The sequence below is a fragment of the Anopheles coluzzii genome, chromosome 3, assembly GCF_943734685.1.
Source record: "Anopheles coluzzii chromosome 3, AcolN3, whole genome shotgun sequence".
Taxonomy (NCBI): Eukaryota; Metazoa; Arthropoda; class Insecta; order Diptera; family Culicidae; genus Anopheles; species Anopheles coluzzii.
In genome coordinates this window covers 14,708,114-14,722,757 of record NC_064671.1, presented here as the reverse complement: position 1 = coordinate 14,722,757, position 14,644 = coordinate 14,708,114, and the positions used below count along the sequence as shown (strand labels likewise).

At 45.7% G+C, this 14,644-nt stretch overlaps 2 protein-coding genes across 3 annotated transcripts in view; both read right to left on the bottom strand.

The window, feature by feature from the left end:
* The window catches only part of LOC120955732 (dynein intermediate chain 2, ciliary), a 37,854-nt gene extending 29,830 nt beyond the window's left edge, over positions 1-8,024 (bottom strand). Inside the window, exons 1-2 of one of the 2 annotated variants that reach the window (XM_040376842.2) lie at positions 7,575-8,024; positions 6,169-6,782 (exon numbers count right to left, since the gene is read on the bottom strand). The gene's annotated coding sequence lies outside the window, so the exon portion shown is untranslated. The other variant, XM_040376843.2, reaches the window with a different exon arrangement.
* Positions 8,025-12,733: 4,709 nt separating this feature from the next.
* On the bottom strand, positions 12,734-14,529 carry LOC120958211 (actin-like protein 6A). The gene is made up of 4 exons (XM_040380846.2): positions 14,214-14,529; positions 14,016-14,149; positions 13,724-13,945; positions 12,734-13,648 (listed from the first exon to the last, which is right to left on the bottom strand). The coding sequence occupies exons 1-4, from the start codon at positions 14,410-14,412 to the stop codon at positions 12,935-12,937; spliced, it is 1,269 nt and encodes a 422-aa protein (XP_040236780.1). The 5' UTR covers positions 14,413-14,529; the 3' UTR covers positions 12,734-12,934.
* Between the last annotated feature and the right edge of the window lie 115 nt (positions 14,530-14,644).

The following is a 14,644-nucleotide window of genomic DNA, read 5'->3' as shown; positions in this document are numbered from 1 at the left end:
CTGAGGAAATTGTTTTTCCCAGGTCGATTCTGATTCCGGAGCCGGTTCTGATTTCGGAGCCGACTCCGGAGTCCAATCCAGAATCGGCTCCAGAATCGGTATCGATTCTAGCATCGGAATCTACTCCTACTACATCGGGATTGATTTCGCACACGGAATCCTTATCAGGGGTAGGTCCGGTTTTGAGCTCCCACCACTAATCTCGACCCGTCTTCTCATTGAAGCGTTGCCAAATTTCCACCACTCGACGCAGCAAAATAGACCCTTCATCCCGGTCCACATCGCACCAAGAATCGATACGACAAGAGGATTCTTCATCTTAAGATCCTCACCCCGGCAGTAATGACCCACTTCAGCGGTACAGCTCAACCAAAGTGATAAGGATCTGGCACACCTTCTGGCTGACGTTCGTTAAAATGTCATCGCTTCGCCAAAAGGAAAAGGCAAATTCCCTTCAAGCGTGAATGCGCGTTCTACCATTTCTAGTCTCTTGCCTGTTATTCGCTCGAATGCCTAACATCCTCACACCAACACACCACTAACCCCAAAAGAATAGAACTTGGAAGTCATGCGACACCAGGGGCGGAAGGTCGGCCCCAACAGACGATGGGAATGGACATGAAAAATGGAAAAGTCATCAATTCGCCCGTCGCCCGGCCGGTTCTAGATTTTGTACGTGCTGCTGTCAGCCGCAGTCGACCGTCCTGTGTGTCTCTCACTGGGACACTTATCCTCCCGTAAAACCTACGCTCCCCGGGGGTTTAGGTGGCGACCGGGAGCACCATTATCCACACGGAACATCTTCGTTTAAGAAGCCCGGAGGAAGAACAGTGGCGTTTTGACGGATTTGATGTTCGCTGTTTTCCCTGCCCAAAATAAGCAGCACTGGCGGACGACACGATACAGCAGTTGCTTTCACTGTCCATAGAAGGGCCACACATAAGAGCCTCAGTGCGCTCACTCTCCGGAACGGTACACCCAACAGAGCGCCATCGTCCGGCCGTGCAATGTGTTTGTTCGCATTTGATTAATCATCTCAAAAAGCTTGCCACGGTCATTCCGCGCGGATTCCAATCGTTACGACAGCATCGGCATTGCTCACCCTGACCTGCGCGTCGCTTATGCCAACAGCTCGGTGCCTGGATGCTGGAGAGGGGACTACCGCCACACCACGCTGTATTGCGTACCGTTGGTCCGCTGCATAGCGCAGCAAAAACCGCACACACAAAAAACAACAGCTCACCCCATAGGCTTATGCGCGCCATCCCGCACGCACACACGCATTGAAGAAGCCCCCCTCCCTCTTGCCGCGCTCATTATGCGACCTTCACCAATCGTCGATTACGGCGGCGAACGGCTACAAAACTCCCCGTCGCCGGTGCCTTGCATGAGAAACTTGACCAACTTTTGAGAGAACACGCAATTAATGCTTTTGATTATTGCAGGCTAGTTCGGTTGAACCCTTACACAAACATGTTTGAAGAAACAGATTAACGTTTTAACAATTAAATGTTGAGTCCAAGAGTGAGCTCCGGAAGCATCGTAGCCACCAAGCCGTCCGAACTATTCATGGGTAATTATTTTGCGTGCTTTATTCTGCCACGATCTTGATCTTGGTCAAGCGCTCTCAGCCAGAACACCTTCGAAGAATGTCTAGCCTCTCAATCAGTGGAATGGTTGGTTGGTTGGTTGGTTCGTTCGTTAAGTTAGCTATGCTAGACTTGTTCTACAGTCATTGAACCGGAACACTGATCAAGGAAGGTGAGCACCAGAGCGCAAGAACTATTAAGCCGCCCGATCCCGCGTCACGCAACGGGCAAACCGAAACCTTGAAGTAGGAATTCCCCTTCAGCAGCAGCTCGTTTCGGTTAACGAGATCTGCGCGAGATAGGTTTGAATCAAATGACATCATTACGCTTCATTCGGCGGGGTGGAATTTCCGCATGTTCTTACAGTTGTCTTAAGCGAAAAAATTGAAGGAAACTTCAGGATGATTCACTCAAAAAAAACGAAAGTATCCTACAAGCTACCCATCTACTTTGTTGTACCATGGTTAGGGTTTTGTTGCGAATGCATCCGCATAGTAAATTGCAATGATAATAGGCATCAAACGTTCCAAAAACGTCACGGACCGGGTGGCACCCGGATGGGTAAACCTGTTCGTGTGTATCGGTATCGAATTTGGAGTAAAAACGTAAAATATCCGAAAGCGTTCAACTAACACACACAGCTAGAGATTCAGCAGCAGCAGCAGCAGCACCACCGGCAGACAGTGTGTTGGCGAAATTCATTCGCACATATTTTACAAAACACCTTTCTATTTTTCTGCAGCCGTTCGGACGACTTCGAAAGTTCGAAGGTATTAATATATGGTAAACAGTCGTTTCAAGGGGTTCGATCCAAACTTTTCGACCGTTTCAGCAGATGTCAGCCGGATTGGCACCATTCCAGCGGTGGCGTTCGATTCGATGACTTTTCGGTGACATATTATTCGATTCGCTCAAATGGGAAAACTTCTACTGAAAGGAATGCGTATTGCAGAAAGAAGTTAGAGCGCCTCGCACACACATCTGTTACCTTTCATTTGTGTGACCCCACTTAGCACAACCGGTGCTGAATTATTGAACATTTTAATTGTTTCCCTCATTGGCTCCCTCAAGGGACGGTGGGTGTAGGTAGCGACTATTATGGTAGCGCCTACAGCCACTACACTATTTATGAGGACAGACCCTTCCAATCGATACCAATCCATCCTTTCCAATGTGAGAAGGAATCGGAGCGTAGAAGAGTAAAGCCAAGGTGTTTCCTGCCTTTTAAAGAAGAGCCTAAACCGCTGCCTTACGAACTAGCTATACTGTAATCTTTGCACCAGCGAGCTCAAAAGCTGGTTCTATCCAAATGCGAACAGCGATGATATAATATGGTTCCACTAAGAGTTCGATCGTGTATCACAACCCGGTGCACAACGACCGATCGGTAATTCAGTCGTCTAGTCGTCTAACGCCCCATCAGTCGCCCACCGGTGTAGAAAGGGAGGTAAAATAGGTTGTTCGATTGCAATAGTTTCACCATCACAGCCATTGGAAGGAATAAACCTTAAAAATACGTACTTCGAAACACACCGAACGACACGAAGAAATGAACTATTATTGAGCCGCTATTAAGCTTCTTCTTCTTCGCCGAGGATGAGCCAATGCAAGCCCGGATAGGAATGCGTTCTTCTCACAGACTCAACGATTATAGTGCTGCGATCGACACACAAACACACACACACACTGAAGGCAACAAACGCCTCAAACACGCACTCTCTTATCTACGCACTGAAATCGTTTCTATTTTTTGTTGTAATAAATGGACGCTACAGCTAGCAAAATGCACGCCGCTGCTTCGGTTACGCTAGACGAGACATGGCTCGGCCTGTGACATAAAACTGCAACCGCGCGTATTGGATGACGGTTCGATTACACCACTTCCCACGGCCGGCTGGCTGGCTGGCTGGCTGGCAGGGGGACTGGGTAGCGCGTTTGTGTGTACGGTGCTCAAGCAGCGTGGTGCTGATGGCCGCAGTGTCGCGATACAACTGAAACTAACCTGCATCACCGTACAATCGACTAAGGCCCTCGGTGCCCACTCGCTAGCAGTGGGGACGAGCCTTACGCACACCGTGACCGCCGTGTGTAGCAGATGAAGGCGAGAACTGGTTCTCTATGGTGGTTCCACGAGAGAGAGAGAAAGAGGGGGTAAGGCGGCCGACCTAGGTGAGCAGAACGCGCAAGCTTCCAAGAGCAGTGCGCCCGATCGCACGTTGAACTTGTTTGTTTTGCTTTTTTGGTCATATGCTTTCCGCGCGCGTTTTAAACGTTTGATTCTCTTTCGTTTATCTCTTTTGCTTTTTTGCTTCTCTTTTATTATTGTGTCTTCCATGGCTTTACTATTTCCGCCCGTCTCTTTACTGCTTCCCTATATCTATTGGGACTATTTTTAAACAATCTTAGTTCCGTTTCGATCCTTTCTTTCGTCTTTCGATCTGAATGTAAACGTATTTCAAATCGAAGCGCAATAGAAATCCATTAATCATCGTCATATTTTACAGCCCTACAATGGGCTCGAGGAAAACCGGTCTTGATAAATATAACCTAGAACTGGAAGATTTGGAAGCAAAGATAAAAAAAAGTTTCACAAATAGAAAAGACGTATTTTTAGCACTTTGTACTTCTCCCCAGTTCCATCATGTTTAACGATCGACTTGTGACGCATTGCTTCGAGTTGATTATTACTCATAAAAAGGGAGGCACACACACATTGGGTACAGCAAACCGAGCAAGATCACTTAGCAGAAACCTCGGTACCTCTCGACCTCGACGGTTGAAGGTAAACCGGGTGTAGAGTTGAAGGTCTTCATCAGAGCAAGTGGATGAACAACACATTGTAATTGCGCTGGGCGGAGAGACGCTCGGTACCGCCGAGCGAACGACCGCATGCACATGTTTTACACAGATAAAGACGTGCGCCGGGGGATGGATGGCTTGAGCAGAAGCAAAACATCTCAGCAAACCATGTACAATGCCCCATGTACCGCCGGCAAACTAATTAATCATTTAAGAAGTGTAAACTGTACGGTAAATGGATGAGCAAAAGAAGAGCGCAACAGTTTCTGGTGCTTTATTGAGTACGAAGACAGATTGTCGCACGTCGCATTTGGTACAAAAAAAAACCTCTATTTTGACCTAATTTCATCGTTTAAAACAAATATTGTACAGCTAAACAGTATTTTAGACAAGATCTTATGATTACATTTACATAACATTCATGTTAAACATGATTAATCATTCAATGAGATTAGTTTATTTTTAGATTTGTATAATAACGAGCAGTTAGACTTTTCTCATGTTAAACAAACATTTTTGCCAAATAAATATCTGAACAATTTAAATAAAATTAGAACGACCTTACACGATGCCGCACCAGATATAGCTCCAAAAATTTCACACAGGGTGCCGCGTAATCATTTTGCTCCACTTCTAACATTGCATACCCTTCAGGCGTAAAATCAGGGCTTTTCTTCATTGCACTATGATCAAATGTGGTTGGTTTTGTGTTTTCCCTTGTTTGAGGGCTTATTACTTTTAATTAACCTTCATTTCTATAACCACCTACCCTGGTATGTTTTGCTAATTATTTGTATAACAACTTTTTATTGGAAAATCGAATCGAATCGAAAGTTTTCAAAATGCCCAGAAAACATGTATTCAAACATTGGTAAACAAAACAGAACAGAACGAGTATAGTCGTTAATTTTGTATTGATGTGTATAGCAATGCATGTACTTATATTTCTAAAATATATTCCAAAAGTTTTCTAGCTCCAAATATTCTTCTAAAGTCATTTATATTGAAATGATTGCCCCGACAGTCGGGACGACATGGCGATCTATTAGTGTCAGTTGAACTATTTACTGTTCATTTAAATGTACGTAACCCATACATCATAAATGTATAACATCAAAAGAAATATCGTTATTATAGCTACATAAAATAAGCTAAATAAGAAAGTTTTTCATCGATAAAAATACAAATTCCCTTATGAAATGTATAACCTACTCGGGAAGGCGGTCATAAACTTGAGGGTGCATTTTTGGTCATAGAAACGAAGGTTAAATCAAATACTCAAGATATTCAATATAAATTCAGAAAAAAACCTGTTTTTGCAACGGTCTTTAAAAAAATATATAAAATTCTGGGTTCTGCATTTAGAAACCGAAGCAGAATATTTCCAAGATGTGGATAAAATATAATTTAAATAAGAGTAAAACACAACAACAATAATCAGTAATTACCAACATATAAGAAAGAATACCAATTCTTCCTGATAGATCTGTGGTTATTAGGAAATGGATTTCCGCTACACAATAGCTACTACCAGGATGGTGCTCATGCCCAGTATAATCTTCTTATATTCCTTGCGTTCATCTCCCTTTTGCCCCGCATAAATCCATATCCTTCCACGCAAAAGAAACCAATTCCATCAATGAGCCCGGAAATGAGCTTCTATCAACTTAAAGCAACCGGACGCACCCACAGAAAAAAAGGACAACTCCATTACGCTCGCTTTACATTACCCTTCGTCAGATCCCTTTTCCACATTGCCCACAGCCCAAAAGATACTTACATGATGTAGTAGTAACTGTCCCGATCGGCCGCTTTATGAGTTCCCATCGTGCCGCCGACTCCACCGCCGACCGAACCGGATCGGTGGTCTCGTCCCCCCACCCCACCGCTGCCACCCATCGAGGATGGCGAGGACAGTGAGGGGCTCGCCGCCGTTGCCTTCATTGACGTCATGGCCGACACTTGCCCGAACAGATTTCGCAAGTTGTCCATGGCGTGCGATGTTTGGCGTAGAGCGGAGTGGAGAGGGTGTGTCTTTGCGGTACCAACAACAACACACGCGTGGTTGACGATTTCCGACGCAATAACAATAAAACTAGCAATCTGCTGAACTATCCTCTTCTCGTTCGGCTCGGTCCCGTTCTTGAAGCTGGATGTTTTTTTCTCCTTCTTTTGTTGTTCTGTGCTATGACGGCGCAAGATGCTGCGGCTGGACCACACTCTACCACCACCGTTGCGGGTATGATCGACGAAGACAAATCCGGGCTGCACAGCAGAAGGTACTGACCCCTCCCCACCTATCGGTTTGTGCGATTCTTGTTTATCAAGAAAAAACGAGCCAGCCACACACACACACGTCGTCGGAGCAGTAGACAGCAGCTTCAGCAAAACAACCTGCAAATGAAGGAAAGAAAGAAACGGAACCGATTGTAAGAAAAGCTTCATCCGTGCGGATGGGGGTTTGTCTGGCTGTTGGGGACTGCTGTTATGTTTGATAATTCAATTTTGGAGGCCCGCCGAAACCGGGCTTATCAGCCACGCGTTCGCCCGGTGGGTTGGTTGCGAGCTGACGGTCGAAAGGGGGTCGGAGAATTGGCCTTTATTTGTGTCGTTTTGTGCAATCTCTGCCCTTCCCTCGCTATCATCGTCGTTCGGGCGATAGGCGAAGTTGCCTTCGGGAACGAAGGAACCGGGGGCACCATTGTTACCAAGGCCACCGTGGACCACCTCCACAGGACGGCGGGAGCACAATGCGGGTCAATTGATTTCGATAGTGAATGTGGCTCCTCCTTTGCTGTTCTTTCCATTTCTCGAAGAAATGGAGAAATCGCCACAATCGGGAGAGAGAGATGGCCATTATTTGCTGATTGAATTGCGGACCCTCTTTTGGAGGTCATTCTTTTGCCCAGCCAATGACAATACCTTTATGGTTGTTTTGTAATAAAACGGCAATTTCAACGTTCATTTTAAGCTGCAGCAATGCAAAGAATAATTAATGGTAAACCACTTTAGACAGCAAATGGGTGACAAATGCACACAAAGCACTCCAAAACAGCTTGCCACGTAAGTTTGCGTAGTATCAGGGGCGATATCGAACACTTGATCGTTTCGAAATTCAAATGCAACCCCGCTTCAGCAAGGCCTACTACTGCCAGCTAGCACTACTGCTTGTCCTTTCCGTCTTACCAATATGACCGCTTTAAGCTCTAAGCTGCCCCAGTCAGATCAAAACGCACGCTCACTCACTCACGCACATCCAAGTGGGCATAGTCGAAGCGTTGGCTCATTTTATAGTTGTCGTTGACTGCATCAGGCACCCGCCGCTTTGCCTGCCCCTTTCGAAAGGGGTACAAAGTACAACATCGTCGTCGTCGTCGTCGTGGTGTCGTGAGAGGCAGCCGGGTGGGTTTCACGGTGACCCTGCGATGCGTTCAACGATGCCGAAGGAAGACGGACGAACGCGGACGCAGTTGGTGGGCATTGAGATGGCAACGGTACACACCAACTGCCGCGCACAGAGCCATGCTGCCTGATCGCGTCCGTCTCCCGGACATATTCAGTAGTGTAGTGGTGGGAGCTCGGAATCGGACGTACCCGATTCCGTGTTTGGAATCAATTTCGGAGCCGATTCCGGAGTTGATCCTAGAGTTGCTTCCGGAGCAAAATCCGGACTTAACCGTTAAAATCGGAATCAGATTCGGAATCAAAATCGTCTCCGGAATCGGAATCGTCCTCGGAATAGCATTTTGCTCCATTAACGGAATCAGAATTGACTCCAGAATTGGAATTAGCTCCGGAATGAGAATAAGTTCTTGAATTTAAATAAGAAATTTCAGAAGCAAAATCAGTCCGGCAATCTCCATGAGAATACATCATTGGATCCCAACGTCTATTCTTATAAGATGGCCGAAACCGACTACGACTTCGAAGCCGATTCTGATTTCGGTGCAAATTCCGATTCTAGAGCCGATGTGGATTCCGGAACCCGAATTTTGATTCCGAAACGATTCCAATTCCGAAACAGGTTATGATTCCGGAGCTAATTCCGAAGCTGATTCCATAGCCAATCCCGGATCCGATTCCGGAACCAATGCCGGATCGATTCGGAGCTAGCCAGAATCGATTCCGACGAAATCTTCATTTTTCCCATCACTAATTCAGTGCCGTTGGTTGGTTGCAGCGGGTGAGCGAGGTAAGTAAGTGTCGCTTGCTTTAGCTGTTGCTGCCCTTCATCAGCTAAAATAGCTCTTCATCCGACATCTACACATCTACCTACGCGACTCGATAACACAAACAAGTCAGATGGGGGTGGGAAAACGGGGTTTTGCGATAAACCTACATTGGGGCGGCGGCTTACGATTATTGACACATTTGGGGGGCGCAGAAAGTTCACGCAAAGCTCCGAAATTGCGCCGTGGTAGATAAGAGGGGCGGCTGCTCCCAGGGGGAGATTTCAGAATAGCTAATTATTTGATTAGTTTGTTTGTACAGTCTTTTTGTCTGTCCACTTTGGTTACAGATAAGAAGATATGGGGTTTGTTTTTTTTGGGAAATTTGTTAAGTAAACATCAATTTGGCAAAAACAAAATAATGTCAAAAATATAGAAACGCATTTTGTTATTTGGGAGTATTTTTATACTTCTTTTAAACGTTTTTTGAATATTTTTGCTAAAAAAAGGTCAACAGAAGTGTAAAATTATTGTATCACTAAACATCTCATTGCATACACTCAGGCGCTCCTTGTCAAGGACATTTAAGGGAGACCCATCTAAGTATGCCAAGCATTTGAAAGTTACGTAAAAAACCTGTTTAAATTCCACTTTGAGATTTGTCCATCGAAAAGCTCGTATGTTTTTGTTTGTGGGTGTGAGCGCGCGAATGGAAGGGAGAATATGCCAAGCGAATCAAAACAAAAGCTTGTCCTCTCTTTCCCCCTTCATGCCATTTTGCGTCTCCTCTATCCGGCTGGCTGTGTTTATCTCCGGACCGGTATTTATCACTTCATTCATTTCATTATGGATTTATTCCCCCCTTCCATACAAAGAACATTATGTTGCATCCTTCACGCTCGGTGGAATACACACACACACACGGACTCACAAATGCGTAATTGTTTTTACCCACCCGAAAGCCATAAAGAAAAGAGGAAAAAAAAGATTGCAACCCAACAACACAGCCACACTGAAAGTCACACAACACAAACTTTTTTGGTTCTAATGCCAAATGCTGATGGGCACCACCGCCACACCATCACCACCACCATCACCACCACCACCCGTCGACACATTTATTATCTCTTTTATGAGCTATTTTTGGCACACGGCCTACTACGGCAATGATCATGATGGATGCCCGTAGGGCCGAGCTATGCGTGTGTTGTTTTACCATACACAACGCACTCTTCAACTGTCGGAAGAAATGGGATCTTCTCTTTTGCCCCGGTTTGCAGGCATCACAGCCTTGGCGCACAAATATGCAATAATTTCACTTTCCTTCCGAATGAGATAAGCCAAGCATTACATACACCCATCCACCATCAACACTCACAGGCCGGGGGTGGATTTTTGCTACTCGAACGCAGTTGGAAAACACCCTTTTTTCATGTTGGATTTTGATGGCTTTCGACAGAGTTTTCTGATTCAACGCACGGGAAAAAAGAAAGAAAGAAAACAACAACCCCATAAAAACACACACCCACACACGCAAAAGTGTTTTGTTTTTGGGCCTCTCCTTTCACCTACCAAAGCGCTAGTAATACCACCGAATGCAGCTAAGGACACAACTTTTAATTAAATTTACACCACACCATCATCAAAAACGCAGCAACAACAACAAAACGAAAAAAAAAAAACAAACCCACCTTTCTTGTTTCCTTTTTCACTGGAATCACACACTCCGTATTAACGAGACACAGTAGCCAATCACTGTGCGTTTTGCGTATGTTCAATAAACCTGGTTTTTAATTATTTTGTTCGCACTTTAAACTCTCCTGCGTATTTTTACTTAAAGCCTCTGTGTTGTGATGATCCGCACCGAAGCGAAGGCAGAACTGGAATGAAAAAGCATGCTCCAGTGCAGCCGGATGGGTTGATTTATACTTCGGAAGGGCGCGCGGCACCGAAAACAACAACAAAAAACCCCGTCGCAATGCTTCGCTCACTCACACAGCGTTACGAGCGCGCTGACTACAGTGTGCCGTGTTGCACTTGGTACAGATAACGAAATGTTTTTATGTTATTCTTACAGTTTAATTTATTAAATATTAAGAAAAAAAACATTTGTGATGTTTTGTACATGCTTCAATTTAAAAAAATTAAATGAATGATTTTAGTGCAACTATTTTTCACATAGCAAATAATGCTGTCCGAGATTGTGCTCCAGACACTGTAGTGACCGTGGAGCATTTGGTAGTGTGCGTTGAAGTATGCCACTCATAGTGGAGCGAACGAGAAAGAAGACAAACAAACGCCGAAACAAAGAAGGACAAAAGAACACACTGATGAACAGTCAGGATGGGACACACTGGGAAATCCATAGCGTTTTTGTGCTTTCTTTCATTTATTCGGCACATTTTACCGTCGATGTTCTAGATTATACCAAGCGCTTTAAAACCGTAGCCCATAAGTACCTTAATAATTAGGACATAAATTAATGAAAAATGGTACCACAAATTATTCCATTATAAAAAATAATCATTCAAAACAATACGTATTTTGCTATAGAATGTGGAAAGATATTCAAACTGTGTATAGAAATATTTGCAAGAAAAATTGAAAGTAAAATATTACTAAAAGCACCAATACAAAACTGTAGCAAAAATACTCATTCCAAAATCAAACTGATTCCAAAAAGGAATGTACGAAATTATGTTCCCTTCAGTGTTTGAATCTTGTGTTTGTCATCGCTTTTATGTTTCTATCCTATTTTCTCATTCTCCTTTTCTCTATTTTGTACCTGCGTACGTTATCCTACTCTGAAAAGGATTCTTTAAGGCATTAGAGAACGTCAAAATTGCGGAAAAGCCTCACTCGAAAGAATAAACGATGGAAAATTTCAGTGGAAAGCATCAATAAATATACCAATAAGAAAAGATGACCTTATCTTAGCTCTCTTTCCTTGTCCCTTTATCACGAGAAAAAGAGAAGAAAAGGAATCAAAAAATTGAAAATCTACCTTTCTATACAAACAGCTGTAATCTAAACTCGTCAGACGATAAACTACCTGGCCCACAACCGTTCTTTGACCACAGGGTTCGGGTTGCAGTACAGAGAGCATTATGGAAAGTTTCCAAAACTCGTTACGAAATGGTTAACGAAAATCGGATACCCCTGGCATAAGAATGGAAAATTACCACAGTTTCCATTACCAGAGGTACCGAACCGAACCAGTTCCAGAAGTAGTTGTTTTCCCACACCAAAGCCACGTGACACGTGTCGTCGTCGTTTGCGTTTCGGTATTAACACTTCTTAACTCAAACAACAAACTCCCTATTTAAAGTTCCACCCCCCAAACACCTAAAATACGTACCCACCTACAACTTCAAAGTGCAAATTCCCTTCCTGTCGGGGCGGAATCTTGCGGAAAGTACGTAAAACGCAAATCAGTCCACACCATACCATTAATGGCACATGTGCGGGAATAAATAATCATGATGCATACAGCCACTATCGCCCCTCGGGATCGGCATTAGTTTGTACAATACATCAACCTTCGTGGCACCGATCCGTGGTGAAGTGGGAACGAAGATTACACGTCGATAAACCGCCATTAACCGGTTCGAGGTACGAGCGCGATCGTTCTATTCTCACACACAGTCAATGGGTTCGATCGGAGAGCCTACCCCGTTGATCACCCGTATATGACCCTCTTCACTCCCCTACCGTAGTGTATCTTTCAATCGATCGCCTCAAGATGATACGCTTTCATTAAAGTGCCGGGTGTAAAATGCAAACAATTTAGTTCAGCGATGACGGATCGATAGGCTTCCCACCGGCTTGAAAATGCGCAGTAAAGTCGTTCCCCGCAAGCCACCACCATCTTGACTTGAAGTGGAGTGAGATTAGGTGAGGACGTACGAACGAGAGCGCAGCACTCGTGTGGGACCAAGAGATTATCGGCCTGCTTAATCAAAACCGTTTGCTGGCTGGCTTTAGCACAAAAAAAGGCCGATTGCTCTCTATCTCTGCTATTTAAGGAATGTGGTGTATTATTTTGTATACTTCTCTTACTGCGAACACCAACCTGGTACCGTAAACCTCCATAAGTAAGGGTCACGCTAGGGGTTAAGCACGGAAAGAGTAACGACTAACCAACTCCCAACAAGGAAACAAGTAACGCGCTCGAGGTCATGTGCTTTTGCAATACGAATGCAGTTTGTTATTATTTCTCTCACAACCTGCTGCTTCTTGTCACATCGAGGGAGCTAAAAGTAAGTGGATTACACAATATGGAGGTTCGTTAAAAAAAAAACACAAATGCATGAAAGTACACACTACGCACACTGAACCGGGGACGCACGCACACTCATTCAACACACCGTGCACGTTCTAGGGACACTTCCGCTCCACCTGACTTTTGCCCGACTCTTCGTACTCCTGCGAGGAGATCCACATCTGCTGGAATGTGCCGATGCTGCCCAGAATCGAGCCACCGATCCACGCGCCGAACCTCCGCTCGACCGACCCGTTCGCCGAGATCATCTTTAACCGCGTGTTCGACGGCGCACGGTGCTGCAGGTCCCGGTTAAGCCGTTCGGCAAACCCGGGCAGCAGCGAGTTGCCGCCCGTCACCACCACCGAACCGTACAGCGACAGGCGAACGTCCGCATCGCACATGCCCACGCTGGCCGATGCTAGCTGGCCCGCCCCGAGCATGTTGTGATCGAACAGGCTCTCCGCCAGCTTGAACCGCTCCGGACCAAAGTCCTGATGGTACCCGTTCGGGAACTCGTAGTGTACGGCCGGGATAGCGGCGGCCGTACGCTCATCGTACGGCGTTTCCAGCACCTGCACGGCCGACATCTGGAAGTCCTGCAGCAACCCCTTCAGCATGTACTGCTGCCAGGAGGCGGTCAGCTTTTCCGGCAGCTCCTTCGGCGTGAACCGGGCCGTATCGCGCTCCTTTATCACGTCCTTCGAAGCGATCGCGTACGTTGGCGTGAGGTCAATGTTTTGCCCTTCGAGATAATGGCGACACTGCAGGGAAAGGTAATCACCGCCGAGCGGTGATTTTACTACCGCCTGGCTGAGGACGTATCCTTCCTACAGAGGGGGGTGAACATTGAAATGATTCATTTTTATACCAACAAAAACCCCTTGGCGAATGAATGAGCTTACATGAACGGGGACGGCTGAGGTATGTGTTGCACCGCTGTCCACCACCAGTGCCGTTGCGCGCCCGTTGGCAAACGCAGCCAAAACGGCATTTTTAACGAGAAAGAATGCCGGAACATTGTACTTTTCCAGCATGAGCTCGGTCAGTCGTTCGCGGTTGTTGCGCACGTTCCAGGCAGATTCGGAAAACAGCACCGGATGGTACATCGAGTCCGACTGTACAACCTGATGGCCAAAGGAAAACAGGCGATAATTATTCCATGACGCTTATGGTCGTAACGTGACGAACACTTACCTTCGCATACACGTAGTCAATGACCTTTTCGAACAGATCCCAGTTCTCAATCATGCCATCCTTCATGTACGACTGAATTTCCATGTTTGGCCGTGCGACATTGATGTGCGTTGTGTCTACGTAGTACTTGTTAGCTAAAAAAAAGGAAAGGAGTTTTCAATAAACCGATTCAATTTCAATAGCCCATCCGTAACATACTGCTGCCAATGTTGTTGTCCGCTTTCGTCTCCAGATCCGAATTCATGACCGGATCCGCCGGACCAACGCCGACCACGGACGGGATGTCGGCTTTCGGTGTGTCATCCTGTGCGTACCCTACCCGCAGCGAATGGTGGCCCGGATCGAACACGAGCGCACCGATTTCATCGCCCCCGTACAGCATGCCACTACCGCTCATCGTTGCTTTGCCGGTTTGCAGGCGGAAGCGCTTTAAATTAATCTAATTTTTCACTGAAAATGCACGAAAATATTGCGGCAAAGCACAACAAACGCAAACAATGCCCGGCGTCACTTTTCACCGTGACAGCTTGACAGGAGAAGCCTGGCTTTGACAGCTGCCGTTTTTTTATGGCACGTCTTGGAGGAGATGCTATAAAAATAGCAAAACAATATTTGAATTTTTCCGTTTT